The sequence below is a fragment of the Ictidomys tridecemlineatus genome, chromosome 1 (assembly GCF_052094955.1).
Source record: "Ictidomys tridecemlineatus isolate mIctTri1 chromosome 1, mIctTri1.hap1, whole genome shotgun sequence".
Classification (NCBI taxonomy): domain Eukaryota; kingdom Metazoa; phylum Chordata; class Mammalia; order Rodentia; family Sciuridae; genus Ictidomys; species Ictidomys tridecemlineatus.
This window is the reverse complement of record NC_135477.1, coordinates 7,381,113-7,398,485: the sequence shown is the minus strand read 5'-3', so window position 1 is coordinate 7,398,485 and position 17,373 is coordinate 7,381,113. Positions and strand designations below refer to the sequence as shown.

The following is a 17,373-nucleotide window of genomic DNA, read 5'->3' as shown; positions in this document are numbered from 1 at the left end:
CAATAGAGAGATCAGACAAGTAGCCAGGGACTAGGAGACAGTGTCCCTCTCAGCTGAGGAGTCCCTACTCACGTGAGAGCTAAGCACTCAGCAAAAGCCCGCTCAGGCCTGTGGCCCTGCCCACCTCATCGCGGCCACTGCCCACAGTGGCCACTCCAGCCACACAGCTTCTCCTTGTTCCCAGATTCTTGACTCAGTAGCTACCCTTCCCTCCAGCTGCAGTGCTTTCCCGGCTCTTCCACATTCCCTTCTTTCCTGGCCCTGATTAGAGTCTGCACTAAACTTGAAGTCTGTCCCTTACTCTCACTTGCAGGCCTCCATGAGAAGGCACATTGCTGGGGAGAGGAGTCCCCCTTCTTTTCTCTTGCAGCATTTCCAGTCTGGCACCTAGTAGGTGCTCAGTAAGACGTGTTGGAAGAATGAACGGAATTATCAGGAAGATGTGAACAGGAAGTGTGGCTCTGTACTCTGACAGTGTCCACTTCTGAAACCTGACCTGCTTGATTCTCACCTGGGCCGGGCAGGCGCTCTATCCCTGGGAGCTCCTGGCCAGGGGTTCCCCACCTTATCCTCAAGGTTGTTATCTCTGCTCCTACCCTTGATAACCAGAAATGAACATATACTGGATGAAATGTAGGGCACAGCGGCAGATTCCTGTCCCCCTGAGTGGACCGCTGGTGTCAGGGGTGAACACCCCAAGCAGCCACAGTGGAGAGGGGATAAGGAGTGGCATCACTGGGCATTTGTGGACAGCAGGAGCAGCCCAGGCCCGTGAAGGTCTATCCACTAACAGGTCAGGTTGGTATCAACCAAACAAGAACAGTCCACAGTGGAATTCCAAGTCAGGTGTTTAGCAACGCATCCATGTGCATTTCCAAAGCATCCTTGGGCGCTTGGCTCCCTGTGGAATTTGTCTGTTTATTTTATGCAAAATCCTCCTGAAACAAAACTTGTCAATAAAACTGGTCAAATAAGTGTCAGATAGAAATCAAGGCAAATTCGGAGCTTTTGTTGAGCTCCCAAAGACAGTGAGACCAATAAAATGAACAGGAGATGTAAAGTGTGGAACACGCCTGTCAGGAGAACACACTGGGAAATCGCTTACAGGGGGAATAAGAGCACGTCCCCATCAGCTCATCCAAACTGCCCCTTGAATACAGGGGCTTCAAATGCAGAGCTGAGCCAGGCTTCTGTGGCCCAGGGCCTCCTCCCTCCCACTCAGTTGAAAACCCTCCCATGGCCTCCCAGGCACTCCCAGGCACTCCCAGTCCAAGAAATGACCCAGACGCCTTTATGAATCGCTGTTTTAAAGGATCCCTTAAGGGATATTTAAGATACCAATCCTAGGCAGGCCCAGACCCAATGGCCTCCCTCATTCATAGTGACCGCCAGCGACCCGTCTCTAGCACCTTACGGTCCTCGGTTCACATCCGTTGAACTAACAGATGAACAACCGAAGACAGAGCCTCTGTGGGGCTACCATGTGCAAAGTCACGAGCAATGAGGCACGAAGCCTCGGGGTCAGCAGCTGTCGGATCCGGGAAGGTTCCGAAAATACAGAGTGAATAAGTCGGAACTAAATGGGAAGAATGCAATTTACGGCCCCACAAGGCCGTCTACCATGCGGTGGCGTTTCAGACATAATTCATCCGTCTAAATCAGTGAACCCAAGGCCAGGTGGGCCCCGCCTGTCCTCCTCCTATGTCCCTGGTTCTGTGTCTCCTCGCAGTTGAATGGACCACAGCTGGAGGGCAGGATCCGTTGACAGCTGTGAGCGGTGAGGACAGCCACGTGGGTTCAAGGATAGTATGTGAGAAGACAGAAGTTCCCCAGACAAAGCTGGGTGCTAAGAGGGACCGCCGGGGCGGGCGGGCTGGTGCGTAGTGTTAGGTCGTGGTCACGGCTGGCTGCCTTGAGTGGTGACACCTGAGCAGCCTGGGCAGGGCTGAGGGAGGAGCCAAGGACTCCCTGGGAGGAGAAGGTCCAGGCAGAAGGAGGGGCTACGGTGACAACCCTGACGCGGGCTCAGTCCAAAGGAACAGCGAGTAGCCAGGTGGAAGGAGCGGTCACCCCTCTTTGCCAGGGACTGGGGATTCCTGGAACCTGGCATCTGCAGTTTTGAACTGAGGTCTCCCAGGTGACGACAGTGCTGGGACCTGAGGGCTCGAAACCCTGACTGTGGGAGCACCTTCTTTCCACATCACTTTCAAGCCACCAGCACCATGGCAGCGTCCCCTGTGTGGATACTGCGGAACACCTGCAGGCGACACTTCAGCCCAGCCTGGGGTAGGGACCGGAATGCAAACCCAGATCATCTCTGGAAACTCCATGGGGCCAACTAGCCTCTTGGAGCGTCTGCTTGTCACCTGAACAGGGGAAAGAATGGGCTGTCTCCCTCACAGCGATAGCACAAAAAAAGAAAAGAAAGAACATGTACGGATGTTCTCAGAGAGGGGGAACAGGTCACATGAGACAGCATCGTGCCACTGCTGCAGCTGAGTGACCCGGGGGGACTTGGGGAGAGTCAGTCCTTTGCTCTCCTGAGACTGTGTGGTCACACCATGAATGCGTTTGAAAGTGTAAGGTTAGCCAGGAGCAGCGGCACATACCTGTAATCCCAGTGGCTCAAGAGGCTGAGGCAGGAGGATGGCAAGTTTCAAAGCCAGCCTCAACAACTTAGTGAAGCCCTAGGTCACTTAGCAGGACCCTGTCTCAAAATAAAAAATAAAAAAGGACAGGGGATATGGCTCATGGTTAAGCACCCCTGCCAGGCAGGTTCAATCCCAAGAGCCAAAAAAAAAAAGAAAGAAAAAAGTGTGAGTTTACTTTGGTATTTTAGGAACTGGAAACCAAGTTTGCAAGACTGGGTATTGCGAAAGAGTTGGAACAAGATTTCAGCACTGCCTTTTAGATAGCATCTTCTAGCCCTCAGAGTATCCAAGATTCTGAATTCTCCACACTCACTAAAATGGAAGTCAATGTGTGGTCCCTCAAGAGTTAACAGCCCAGCCCCTTTGTCCTTCAGCAGATGGGAGCTGGGTCTCCCTGCTGCACTTCTTCACGTGCCTCGTTTCCTTGCCTAGTGACCAGCATTGTAAAGACAGGAGTCAATCCACGCAAAGCTATGGAGAGTGTCCAGCAGGCAGGAGATGCCAAAACAGCACGTGGGCTCACTGTGATCCTCCGCTTTACATCCGGGAGACTGGAGTCTTCCTAAAGCACATTGGTCATTTCCATGGTTCAACAGAAAAACTGCATCCTCTCTGACCTGCAGTCAAGGCCAGGTTCTTGCCCCACCCCAGCTGCTCCCTGGATGCGTCCTTTCTGATGGCTCCACCCCAGCCCCACCAGGTCCTCCATGAGCAGGAACACTCAAGTGTACAGCGTCTCCCTGTAGGGGCGCCTGCCTGCCCTACCCAGCAGGGCTCATCCTGCTGACCTGGGTGCCAAGCTGCTGCACAGGCAATGACCCAGGGGAGAAGGAGCTGCTGCCTCCTCCACCTCTCAGAAACTCCCACTGCAGCCAGAAGCCAAAGGCTACTCCAAGCCCATCCCAGGAAGCCAGAAGCAGAGGCTGAAAACCCGGGGAAAGGGAAAGAAGGAGACTCTACTTTAGCTCTGAGCAAGGAGTTTCGGGTCGTGATTGGAACTGAAGTGAAGCACCTCAAGAACACAGGTATTTCTTATGGAGAGACAGTTTATAGACATGCCGCGTTACCTGTTCGGACGTCATGGTTAACGCCTTCTACGGAGATGATGGCATTTGGAATCCCCTTTCCATGTAAATCTCTCACCAGGCCTTTGATGCCGCGATGAACCTGCTCGGGACATGGGGAGACACAGTGAGCTCTGCACACTCAGCATGAGGAAGTGGCCCAAACTCCAGCCAGCCCCGTCCCTGCCAAGCAAGCACGCTCCCTGCACCAGGCCAGCCCCAGGACCCTGGCTCTGCACGGACCCAGTGCATTTTCCTGAATTCCATTTAGGGGTCCATGCACCAGAAAGTCTCCCATTAAAATTAAAATATTCCACAGACTTAAAAAACATCAGGATCTGAGAGTTCAAGACCAAGACCCACCCAAAATGAAAACTTAATGTTGATAAGACACATTTATTTGGATTTCCCTGGGTTCTGTGGACTTCATGACTGAAGAGTCAGAGAGGAAAGAAGAGAACTGAGGCCTTTCTAGAAAGGCCCACTGTGCCTGGACACCTTCTGCTCATCAGCTGGGTCAGGAGACATGTCAACTCTGAACCTCCTGCCTCAAGTCCCCGGTGTAGGATGACGTGGTGATCCAAGGTGACATGCCCTCATTTCCAAAGACATTCTTTATGCATACAACTGGGCCCAGGCTTTGTATCCACAGGAGACTCTTTGGCTAAGTCAGATCACTGCTGCAGAATGACGAGTTGCTGCCGTCAAGTCTCGAATGCAAAGGGGAAGGCGCCATCCCTCACAAATTCGCGGGTCGGGACAGACATGTTTTCATGGCTTCTCAAGAGAGCAGACTGGCTTGCAGCTTTTATGCCAGGGAAACTCACTGGGGCTGTGCTGAAGCTCCTGGGACCTCCTGGGGCAGACTGAGAGGTCAGTTCCAGGTGCAGAGGTGCAGCCACAGGCACCAGGAAGCCGGCACCCAAGCCATGGGCTGCCTGCAGCTTCTGACTCATACACACTAACCCACAGGAGGGCACCTTGTGTGCAGCCCCAGGACTGTCCTTCCTCCAGCGGGGGATAACCAGAATCTAATTGGTATGCTGGCGGAGTCCTGGGCTCACTGTGCATGCTGGCATACCCCCTGATCTCCAGGAAGAAGTCTGGGCCTCTTTATGATGCAGCTAGCTTTAGTGTTAGACCTGGCTGACTCACTAATGCTCCGTCATCGGTGTGTCTTGAGAACCCGCCGCAGGGAAGGTGTTCCAGGGGTCCAGTGAAGAAGACTCAGGGCCTCATCAGTTGGCTGCAGGACCTTGGTAAAAGTGCTTCCAGTCATCTCACGCCACACCCTACAACGGTGACTCTGAAGGCCTGGGGGTATCATGGGCTGCACTGGACCCCCCAACGTTTATCATGTGAAGCTTAGTGCCTCCGATTGAGGCTGTCCAATGAAGCCATGGGCCCTACTCCAGCAGGACTGGTGATCTGGACATGCACAGACGCACAGGATCAGAGGAGTGACCTCCCGAGGCAGCAAGAGGGCCGCCATCTGCAGGCCACAGAGAGCAGCATCAGAGGACACCACCCGCTGACCTTGCTCTTGGGCTTCCAGCTCCAGGACTGCCACTGGAGCCCCCAGTCTGCGGTATTTTCTCCTGGTGAAAGCAAACTCAGACACGGCCTGCGGGCACACCTGCTCAGACAAGGTCACCCACTCCCCACTCAGCGCCCGAGAGCCCTGCTCTGGCTGTGCCACCAACGTGTGGAGGAGCCCCACTAGTTGGGAGCATTCCCCCCCACCCCGCCCCGGGCTCTGGCCAAGTGCAGACAGGCCAAGGTTCTGGGCAGCCCTGTGGCTGGCCAGGGTGATGGCCAGGGTGATGGCCGGATCTGGAGCACTAACTCAGCCCACGCCCTCAGCCACAGGCACAGCCCCTTCCCCGGCTGCCCCACCCCAGCCGCGCGCCCCGCCACACCTGCTCCATGAACACGATCAGCGATTCCCGGTTGTTCTCCCACTCCTCGGGCAGCTCGCTCTCGTGCGGGTACTTATCGCAGCCCACGTAGATGGACAGCTCGAAGCAGTTCGTGTGCAGGTAACTGAAGTCGTTCAGACCTGCCAAGCCAAGGGACATTCTCGCTGCACTAGGCGCCTGGCGGCAGGGGAGCCAGCAGGGGTGTTCCCGAGCACTCGGATGGGCACCTACCACTGACCAGCACCTGCAGGACCGCAGAAGTGAGGTCTGGAGAGAGTGGGCAGGGAGTGGGGGAAGGGCCAGGGGAGGACACTGCCCGAGGCGGCACTGACAGAGGAAGGGCGGGAGCAGGTGCTTTGACGTATTTATTTAATAAGGTGGTTTAACCCACTCTCAGTCATTAACACTGTGGGGCTTTTAAGTGTTGAATTAAATCTGTCTCCACAGCCACACGGACCTCAGCTTCAGCCATTTCCTACCCTAAGCCATAAAATGGGCGTAATTCGATGCCATGTTTTACTGAGTGCCTTCTGTCATCCAGGGCCTGTCCTAGGTCCCCTACATCCCCTAGAGGGGTCACTGTATGCTCCCCCCACCCAAGTGCAACAGAGGTACGCAGCAGGGCACATTTTTACACATAAGAAAGTTGAGGCCACAAATGATCAGAATCGGATCTAGAATGTGGGCCCAGGTCTGCCTGGTGACAGCCCTGCTCGCATCTCCAGACCATGTGTCACTTCTTGTGGACATGCCCACCCCACCAGCCCCAAGCCGACAACCCCCACATCCAACATGGCCACAGTATGACTAACCAGGGAGCCAGCGGCCACTGGGCAGGGGGACAGGCTCTGTACGAGGTTCCCGGCCTGCAGCTGTTTAGGGCCTCATCTGGCTTAAAATGGATTGGAGCCCACTCCCCGTGGTTCTAGAGGCTGGATGTGTGAGATCAAAGCCTCTGGGGGCTCCCTTCCTGCCTCTCTGCTCTTGGTAGCCCAGGTGTTCCCCTCTCTCTGCCCTGTCTCTACACGGTCTCCTCTGTCCCTTATAAGGACACTTCTCAGGGTTTAAGAGCGCATCTGGGTGACCCAGGATGACTGCATCTTGAGGCCTTTAGTGTAATCAACTTCAAAGACCATGGTCCCAATAAGGTGACATTCCCAAGTAGGGGGCCACGGGTGAAGCCACCGCCTCACCTAATATTTGTGAAAAGCCACTCTCTACCAGATTCTGGGTTCCAATCACTCAGAAGCCAGCAGCCATGGGCTTTGGTCACCACTGGTGATAAAAGAAGGAAGGACAGGAGTGGAGGACGGCGTGGCTGTGTCAGGGAATGCGAGTCCTCCGCCAGGGCCTGGCCTGGCTGCAGACAGCTGGCCCCGTGCCCAGTCAGGTCACTCAGGCAAGTCCTCAGAGGGACTGCAGAGGGCCTCGGGGCCGGGCAGTGTCCACTAGGGTTAGCATGGCTCTCCACCGGGGGCCGGACGCCTCATGGCACACAGAGTGTCTGTGGCCACCCTCTCGGGCTTTGAGGAACTGAAGAAGCAATCAGGAGACGTTTTGCACATGTCTCTACAGGTCGGGAAGCCTGAGCGGCAGGATGAGAAAGCAGAACTGGGGGAAGCTCGGGCCAGGCCGGCTTTGCTGCTGATGCCAGCCAGGGCCAGGCCCCGCGAGGCCGGCTCCCACAGCCAGCTTCCTCCACCCGAGCACAAGGGACGAGGCGCTGCGGCACCGGGCAGCGCTTGTCAGGCCTCCAGTGCTGGCCGGGGCAGGGGACATCCCCTGGTGTTCTCGGACTAGACCAGCTTCAGGGGGGACACAGGGCCACACAGTCCGCAGAGCTCTGTGCACCTGCACCCTTGGAGGACAAGGCACAGGACCAGAGGCCTGGGACAGGGAACCCCACGTCTGTCACCGTGGTGCTCCATGCGCACAGTGCCCACGGTGGCTTTGTGAAGTTGACTGAGCCTGGCTCTCAGCTGTCCCTCCCCCATTAACCAGGAAGAACTGGACAAAAAGCGAGAGTGAGAAATCACATTTCATTAACCTACAAAGGACACGCCTGCAGACTGTCGCCCTTTGCGAGGGAGGATGATTAAAAAGGCCCCAGCCAGCAAGGGCTCCGTCACCAGGTCCCAGGAATAATGGGAAATATAACTGAGAGAGAAAAACGCACCCCTGATCGCTGCCTAGACCCTCCTTTACTCCCGCCTGGTCTGGGAGGTGGTTGCTCTCCTTTTGTAAGTGAGATAACTGAGCCTTGGAGACTGATAGGGGTCTGCCAAGCAAGAAAGGGGTCAGGCACAGCTGACTCTGCGTGTCGCTGCCGGTGACCCGACCCCAATCCCACTGCGACTGCACCAGCGTAGTCCCCGCAGCCCTGAACCGCTGCACTCGAAGGTCTCCCTCGGTAGGTCCTGGGGCTAAAACTGAGCGTGTGAAGTGTGACTTGCCCCTGGGGACTCTTGCCGATAGACGGGGATCTGCAGCTCTTAAACATTTCATATGAGGCAAAAGTCATGGTGGAGACAAGAGGGACACCTCCACTTGGTGCACGATGGAGACAGTCGGGCAGGGAGGCTCTCTGTGTCTTAAAATGGCCATGGGAACACATAGTTCTGCTTTTTTCTTTCCCAACGGTGGAAATATACGTGAAAATCATGTGAAGGCGAAATTTAAAGCAAAGTCAAGTCATATGAAAGCTCATTGTACAGTGAACGGAGAAAGAGAAGACAATCCAAAAAGAGACTCACAGTGAGTCTGCCCTGAGAGAGGAAAAGGGCAGGATGGGAACTTGCCCTGAGGGTTTCTGAGAAGCCAGACCTTGAGCAGCCCACTCCTCCACCTCCTCAAGACACCCCTCAGGGGACATCACCATCGCCACCACCATGACCACCATCATGCCAACTTTACTAATGGAAAAATACAGGGGTCCAGAGGGGTAAACTAACTTGCTCAGGGTCACACAGCCTCTCAGTGATAGAGGTGAATTCGAATCCAGGTCTTTCTGATGTAGAGTGTTATTCAAATCCATCATTGGCTTCACCAACCTTCACAAAATCAAGAAAATAAGCCACAAGAATTATGCTGGGGTCTTGTAATCCAACGCCGGGGACCTTAGGGAAAATGCCATCCTTATCTCTCCTGGATTAGGAGCCAGAGTCAGGAAGCAAGGTGGACCATGGGGACCATGGGGTCCTCTGGGCTGCCAAGCAGTTCTCGAGGTTTCTGGCGGAAGCATCTCCAGGCCTGTTGGATTCTAGAAGGAACACCTCACGGTCCCCACTCTGCACACGGCTGCTTGGACCACGTGCAGTGGTGAGTCTGGAGGCCAGGCCTGCTGCCTGCAGTGGACAGCAGATACGGTCTCTACCATGCAGGGGTCTCTGGACACACCTGCAGCCCACTCACTTCACACCTGAGCGTGGGATCAGCACCAAGCCCCTTCACGGGCTCTGGCACAGCAAGCCCCAAACCAGAACAGCTCTGGGTAAAAGCCCAGCTCTGTGCCAGTGTGCTCTGCTTCCTCATGGGGGGGCTTTCTTTGGGGTCCAACACCACCACTAAGTCCACTTTCGCTCGTCTGTGATCCTGTAACAGTCTGCATAGCTCCGTGGCCAAGAGCAAGGTCGGACAGACCCCAGCTTACCCCTTTCTTGCTTGGCAGACCCCCACCGGTCTCCAAGGCCCAGTTATCTCACTTACTATAGGAGAGTCGGCACCTCCCAGACCCAGGCGGAGTCAAGGAGGGTCTATGCAGCCATCATTAGTAATGGCACTGAGGGTCGCCTGTGCCCTTCCTGTGGGGCCAGCCGTCTGTGAGTGCGTGGCCTCGTGATGCCCCCCAGGGCCATGAGACTCACTTCCGGCGACGGTGTGCCAGGAAGCCCCGTTGACGGTGCCCTCCTCCTTCTGGAAGTCCTCTGTGTGGCACACCCTCCTCCTGGCGTCGGTCATGAGGCGGTGGGTGGAGGCGTAGGAGTAGGCCAGCCAGCGGAACACGTGGTCGTCGGGCGTGGGCGTGTGCTCCTGGGTCTTCCACGCGGAGCGCACCATGTCGTAGGGGTAGGCCACCACCAGCTCGCCCCCCTGCAGGTTGCCACCCAGCACGAAGGGGATCTTTTCCATCCAGGCAATGACCGCTCTGGTCTCCGCGGCCACCTGTGAGCGTGGAAAACCGATGGGTACCATGAGACAGAGACCGCTTCCCCCCGGCTGGCTCTCAGAACAGCCGCCTGTTCAAAAACGCAGCAATCTCCTAGAATGACCTTAGAATTGCGAGAATTTCAAAATCTGTCCTGGGGAACCTGGACTTGTGAAAATAGTGGATTAAAAAAAAAAAAGGAGGGGGGGGAGCCAGGGAAGTGTCTGGTTTCCATGGTGGGAATACTCCAGTGAACACCATGTGAGAAGCCCCGGCTGGGTTCAATCCACAGGACTGCAGCTACATCCCCAGCCCTTTTTATTCTTTATTTTGAGACAGAATCTTGCTAAGTGGCTGAGGCTGGCCTTGAACTTGTGATCCTCCTACCCCAGCCTCCAGGGTCACTGGCAGAGTGATGATTCCCTCCAACACCATTGAATCAGTTCACAGGCAGCACACTCACCCACGGCTACCAATGGCACGAGAGACCGGCACCCCGAGTGTGACCGCGCCCCAGCCCAGGGGTCTGCTGTCTCTCTGTGCAAAGGGCCAGAGAGTAAATGTCTTCGGCTCTGTGGGCCTCACAATTTCTGCCACGATTACTCAACTGTGCCCTGCGTCAGAGAAGCAGCACAGACAAAAGGCCAATGTGTACCCACCAAAAGCCATTTACCACAGCGCCTTGGTGGCCTGGCTCCCCCCCCAAGGCCCGCCCACCTACTCTGTCCAGGTTCAGTCCCACGCCAGCTGCCTGGAGGTGCCAGGGAAGCACGTGTGACATCACGGGACACAACTGGCTGCACCAGGGAGCAGAACATCAGGATCCAGTGTTACAGACCACGGGATCCCAGGGAACACCCTCAGCTTCCAGGAGACTCAAAAGACTTCAAACCCATGAAGCCCACGGCTTTCTGCGGATCTTGACTTGAGCAAGCTGGAGGATCAGGTGGGATGAGAGGGGCTCAGAGAGGACAGAGGGAGAGTGGAAAATGGGGAGGAAGAGAACTCACTGACCAGTGTAACAGGGGGCGTGTGAACACCGACCAGACGTTTTATGATCTAAAGACATTATTCATTTGACATAACAAGGGTAATACATTATGGCGCGTTATTGTCTCGTTATCATTTAGTTTATATAGTGATGGTAAATATGGCTTTGAAAAAGAGTCCCCCTTTTTTACAGATAGCTGTCGAAAAATTGCTGGGTGATTGACACAGTCTCTGGGACGCGCTTCAGTCAGTGGGGAGGAAAAGAATGGGGGTGAAGGTGTGGACAAGTCATCACTGCCAAGTGACAAAGTCGGCCCCGGTCCCCGAGGGGCTCCCCAACTTCCTGGGATGGTGCCTGTTTGACGGCTCACAGCTCCTGAGGATTCCACCCGCCCCACCCCTGGATCCCACTCAGAGGGGACAGCCTCCTGAAATGAACCTCATTTTCTCTCTCTGTTTCATCCCATAGGCAAACGTCCAAAATATGCGATTGAGTTTCATTTGCTCTGATCTAAAGAAGAGGAGGGTGTGACCACGGCGACGGCGGCTGCCTGGTACTTCTTTTCCACTCAACTGATGTTTCTAACGCTCAGCCCCGACGTCAACTCAAGCCATCATTTGGTCTTTGTCACTTCAGCACTAAGATCTCAATTTATTCATGCTTAAGAGGACGGCATGAAGTAACCTCCGATCTTTGGCTGTGATGGACAGTGTGCTTTGACATTTCTGGCACTGTCACCTGGTACCCACCTGCTGAAATTTCTCCTCCCTGTATCACAGCATTGGAATTGCACGTGACATCCCAGGATGTGGAAATGCCCCAGTTTCACAAGGTAATCAAGCTGGTCCCCAAAGTCGCGACTCTCACCACCAAGGTATGACACCCACTGGGCCCATCCTGTCTGACATCTGGGTGTTGCTGGGCCTCTTATTTTGCTGCTCATCCACACTTCGGTGAGACCAGCCCTACATCTCCTCCTCTGTGAACCGCCTTCCGGGTCTTTTCTACGGGGCTGCTTACATTTTTATTGAAACTCTTTATACATATTTTGAAAATTCTACTTCTTTTCAGCTACATAATTTGCAAATAACATCTTCCAGTTTGCAGCTTATCATTATAGTTTATTAAATCTTTTGATGAGTAGATTTTCTTATTTTGAGGTAGTTGAATTTATATTAATCTTTTATGATTAAGCCTGTGTGCATCTTGCCTAAAATAGGCTTTCTCACCCAGAAAGCTAATCATGTATATCCAGAGGTTTACTGAAGATTTTACTGTGAATTATTTTCAAGCTTTATCAAATGCTCCTTTCTGCAGACAAATTACTTCATATTTGTGTTTTTTAATCATTTCATTAACTTGAGTTTCTTGTTATCTTTTTGATAACTTCTCAAATTAATTTTTGGCCTTTCTTCTTTTTGCAATAAATTCATTTAAAGATACACGTTTCTCTAAAGCACTATTTTGGGCTGCACTTCACAAATTCTGATATATAATGTTTTTGTTACCATTTGCTTAATATTTTTTGAGTTGCCAGTATGATTGCTTTCTTCTGGCCTATTACTTAGAAGATTTTAAAACTTTTTCTAAATACATACTAATTTTTTCGTTCGTCTTATCATCATCTTCCAGTTCAGACAGAAGGTGATGAGATCGTGTTTGCCTGAGTTCTATTCTCTAAAATTCCATCATAGTTCCATTCACCCTCAATTTTTGAAAATATTCCAGGATTAATGAGAATATTCTCTAATTGTTGGTTGTAGAATTCATATGGGTTCCTTACATAAAGCCTATTGGTCTTGTTAATTAAATCTTACTTTTGCTGATTTCTCACCTCTAACCTGTCCATAATTTAGAGAGGGATTGGTGATGTGTAATTCTCCTGTACTTCTGGAGAATGAGAAGCTTAGAAAACTGAATTCCAGGCTTAAAGCAAAGTCTGAACTCTGGGGAGCTGAGCCTGGCTGTGCTGGAGTAATGGAGTGTCTCCACAGCCTCGGGGGGACCAGAGCTGGCAACCAATTCCAATTTTGATCCAAGTGCTCCCAAAATATAGCATCACTTGAATTCTCAAGTTTGCCAGGTATCATCAGGATGTTATGGACCAACTGGGTTGGACTCAAAACCAGGAGAAAGATTGAGAAGACCTGGAGCTCATAGCCAATGAGGTCAATCCCATCCCTGCATCAGCTTGTGGACATCCTCACCAACCACAGGGTGCCACCGTGGTCTGTCCCCATCAGTCAACTTCTGGGGACCTGCTCGGCCCTGGGCTGTGGGCCACTGAAGAAGACCACATGCTGATCCTCCACCAGTAAGAGGCCCAGCGTGCTGTGCTGCATGGGCAGGGGCTCGAGGCAGCATCCCCCTGGATTAGCCCGCAGCATGCTACCTAGACTACAGCTTCCCAAAGCAGCGGATGCTCTGTGCAGAGAAACTGCCCAGGGAGATTTCAGTCCAAGTCTGCAGGGATTCTAGGAAGGCCTCCTACAGGACACCGAGCTGCCTGAGAAGGGGACCTTAAAAAAACACAAACAAAAGCAAACACAGGAAAAAACCTTTCTCTCCTCTTCCTTCACAGTCATGACAGCCAGAGCACCAGCTGCCACCCTGGATTATGACCTTGAGGGTGAAAGACACATGTCTCCATGGTAGAGGCAGAAAGACAGATGAATGCTGGGTTCCTGACCACGGGGTTCAACTACAAGGTCGAACTAACACTAACCTAGGTTCCAATCAAGGCAGACCCAGTGAAGGACGGATTAGATCTAAGAATAAGGGAAAGGAAGGGAGTTACCTCGGGCAGCAAGGGCACCCCAACAATGCACAGTGCTTTCATGAGAACATATTTGTGAAACAGGAACAAAGGCATTTGGTGAAAACATTCCCTACCCAATTTCATTTTTGTTTCCAAAGATGTGACACATGCAATGAATCCACAGGGACTTATTCAAATAAAATCAGATGCGTCAAGCCGTCAGTGAGGGCTGTGGGTAATGTCATGGAAGATGGACAGGGAGGACAAGGATGACAGCAACCAACAGGTACAATTCAGGCACGTGTGCTTTGGTCTTTGCAACACTGTGCGGTTGTCAAGAAATGTAATTCAGTGATTTCTCAGAAGAACCTCCAAGTGCCCCTTCAGAGGGCCTCCTTCCCTGCCCACTTCCCTGCTTCTGGAGAAAGCAAAAGCACATGGCTTTGCCCTGCTCCTAAGTGCCAGGCCTCGGCCTCAGCAGGTGTCCTATGGCTGCCCGCTGCTCAGCAGATGGGATACTTTTACTCACTGTGGCATTTTCAGACAGAAACCACTCAGGGATGGCAATGTGGTGATTGGGAACTTTCCTGGGGACGTTCTGCCGATCCTCGGCCTCCCACAGCAGCGTGTTCAAGTCAGGAAAGTTGTTGTTGATGTCAATCCCGTCGTGGGTCCAGCGCCCCAGGGACCAGCCTCCCAGCTCCGAGCCCTGGAAGAAGATTCAGAATGTAAGGAACCCGCAGATGCAGGAAAACCAACCCCTGCCCTAGGAGATGCCCATGTCCACCTCCTCCCGTGGGTCTCGGAGCCTCTGACACCCTCTGACCTAAAGAAGGCATCCAGGAGGGTCCTGAAAACCTGCTGCTGGAAGTTGATGTGTGACGATGGGTAATACAGCAAGGTCACTCTGCAGAGGGCACCCAGAGAACCACCCTGCCACCTGGCACTGCTCCAGAGGATGAGACCCCTCCTCCCACCTCTTCCTCCTCTCTCCTGCACAGCTCGGTGGGACCTCTGAGTGACCACAAACCTGGGACTCCGCCCCTGCAGGGCGACACGGGGCTGGCACAGCCTGGAGTGCTTGTTCTGCCGCCTGCCCGGGTTCTGGCTCTGCAGAGCCCCAGTGAACAGAACCAGAGCTCTGTAACCCAAAGCTTGCGTTTGATAGGTGCCACTGTTTATGCAGGGGTCCATTTTGTCCCCAGATACTGCGGTAAATCATCATGGACCCACAACACAACACAGTTCTAAGTACCGCCAGCACTTATTTACATCACAGGCTTGTTTTACATCTACCGATGACCTACGGGAATTCTGCATCAGACTTTGGACAGGAATCGTCAGTAACATCTCAAATAATAAAAGCAGCTCTCCTCACAGGGCTGTGGAGAGGGTAAAGGTGCTGCGCGTGGCTGGCACCTGGTTTCAGGGTGCAGTCAACACAGGGCGGAAGTCTGCTGTCATTTCATCCTATGTATGTTATTATTCATGTTCTCTCTGTCCATTTCGTGGGCATGTCCCTCTTTCAGGGTCGCCATGGTTTGCATCCCCCCTAAACCTCGTGGCTTCCTGGCCACAGCAGGGAGGCACCAAGAAGAAGCCTCCTGAGGGGCCTCCCGTGGCCTGGTGGCCGAGCACACCCCGGGCTGGGCTCACTTTACCCCTTCGTAGGCCTTCTCGTAGCCGTCGGGGTTGAGGGAGGGGACGAGGTGGATCCGGGTCTCCTCCACCAGGCGGACGATGCGCGTGTTCTGGGCCAGGTACTCCTGGCACAGAAACTGCAGCAGCAGCAGCAGCAGCTCGCGGCCCAGCACCTCGTTGCCGTGGGCGCCCGCGATGTAGTGGAACTCGGGCTCACCTTCACAGAGAGAGAGAGGCACAGGCTGGGCGGGCGTGCGCACGGCCAGGGGCGCCTGTCTGTCCCTGCCTCTGAACCATACAAACTTAACCACGCAGCCCAACCTGTTCTTTCCAATAAGCCTCCCAAATTATACTGGGATAGCTTTTAAATTCCAAAATAGTCAGGTACGTAGGCAAAGACAGAAAAACCCTGGGCGGCACAAGCCACAGGCAGTCCTGCTCATTCTTAGGAGGTTTAAGGGTTACAAGTCACAGCAACCATATTCTCCTTTTCCATGTCTTACAAAGACACAAAGATGAAAGGACACAAGCAGAAAAGAGTCCCGCAGGGCAGGTTAACAGCGGTACAGTTGGCAAAGGGGCTGAGCATGTTCTCTTTCAAAGCTCAGCTTCTGAAATACGAGGGGTGCTATGGTTTAATGTGTGCCTCTCCAAAATTCACGTGTTGGGACTAAGACCCATGTGATCGTATCCAGAGGTGGGGATGCAGCTGATTAGGAGCTAGTACCCTTTAAAAGGGCCTGAGGGAACCAGCAAGGCCCTCTTCCCCTTCAAGCTTCTGCCCAGAGAGGACACAGCAAGAGGGAGTCTTGAGAGAAACGGCCTCAGCAGACACTGAACGTGCCGGCCCCTGGTCTTGGACGCCCAGCTTCCAGGACTGTGGTAAACGGATTTCTGTGGCTTGTATGTGATCCAGTCTCTGGGATTTTGTGACAGCAGATGAACAGATCAGACATGGGGCCATCTGTGCTGGGCAGAGCTGACAATTCTCTGTCCCTTATTGTCCTCACCGCTACTGAGGACAATGTGATTGACCAGCAGAGCTGGCATCTGCCCTTCAAAAGAAACTCCTGGGATTCAGCTGAATGCGAGGGTTGAGTGAATCTGACAATTCTAAGTGGATTTCTAAGCAGCTGGCAGATTTACCAAAAAGGAATCCAGAGAAGCCCACCCTACCTGCAGGGGCTCAGGATGGGGAGCAGGTGAATGGGAAGTGGCTGAATGCAGGAATGGGTAAAGATAGGACTGACGTGAAAAAAAGAGGGAGCCAGCCAGGCATGGTGGTGCACACCTGTAATCCCAGCGGCCTGGGAGGCGAGGTAGGAGGATCAAGAGTTCAAAACCAGCCCCAGCAAAAACGAGGCACTAAGCAACTCAGTGAGACCCTGTCTCTAAATAATATATAAAAATAGGGCTGGGGATATAGCTCAGTGGTCAAGTACCCCTGAGTTCAATCCCCAGTCCCCTTCTCAAAAAAAAAAGAGTGAAGCCCTGTAGCTTGAGCCATCAGTGAGCAGCGTTTCCTCCTGGGAGGGGAGTCTAGCCACTTTCTTCCTTGGCTGCTGTGAATGGCCTTGGAGGGGACACAGATCAGGTGTGGGCTCTATGGAGAGAAGGAAGGTGTGTCCAGCTTAAATAACCTGCGGCCTGGGTCACAGGGCGAGAGGCTCTCAGTCTCCCATCTGTGTGCCCTGCAGAGTCCACCCTATGAGACGGCTGACGATGGCCAGCGCAGGCCCTGCTTCCTGAATGTTCTCAGGGATAGAACATGGTGCCTGAGGAGGCGCCGTGGATAAGGCGAGTCCCCGTCACCCAGGGCCCCTCACCGACTTCATGCTCGCCAGGGTGGTCGGAGATCTCCACGGCGTACAGCTTCAGGCCCTGGTGGCTTTTGCCAATGTTGTAGATCCTGGTGATGTTGGGGCACATTTCATTCACGACCTTCATCAGCTGAAAGACAAAGTCCATGAACCATTTCAGGTAATGATGGGGCAGACGTCTCAGGAGGACAGCTGCTCCTGTTCCCCACAGGGCTGCTCCACGGGGACACTCCTCCCCACAACCTCCCCCCAAGGCTCTCAGCACCCACCTTCTGTGCCAGCCTGCCCTGGGGTCATCTCTAAGGAGGCGCTCCTGGCCATGGCCCACCGCGGCTCTGGACGCTGAGCGCCCCTGGCTGTGGTACCACCTCCTGCCGCGGTCTGA

General features: G+C 53.6%; 1 protein-coding gene across 2 annotated transcripts in view; it reads right to left on the bottom strand.

Moving 5' to 3' along the window:
* Positions 1–17,373, bottom strand: part of Cpxm2 (carboxypeptidase X, M14 family member 2) — a 95,160-nt gene that overhangs the window by 2,936 nt on the left and 74,851 nt on the right. Inside the window, exons 8-13 of one of the 2 annotated variants that reach the window (XM_078024725.1) lie at positions 16,995–17,118; positions 15,189–15,385; positions 14,057–14,236; positions 9,498–9,795; positions 5,635–5,774; positions 3,719–3,821 (exon numbers count right to left, since the gene is read on the bottom strand). In XM_078024725.1, the coding sequence (XP_077880851.1) occupies positions 3,719–3,821; positions 5,635–5,774; positions 9,498–9,795; positions 14,057–14,236; positions 15,189–15,385; positions 16,995–17,118 (1,042 nt within the window). The remainder of the gene's footprint in view (positions 1–3,718; positions 3,822–5,634; positions 5,775–9,497; positions 9,796–14,056; positions 14,237–15,188; positions 15,386–16,994; positions 17,119–17,373) is intronic. The other variant, XM_078024730.1, reaches the window with a different exon arrangement.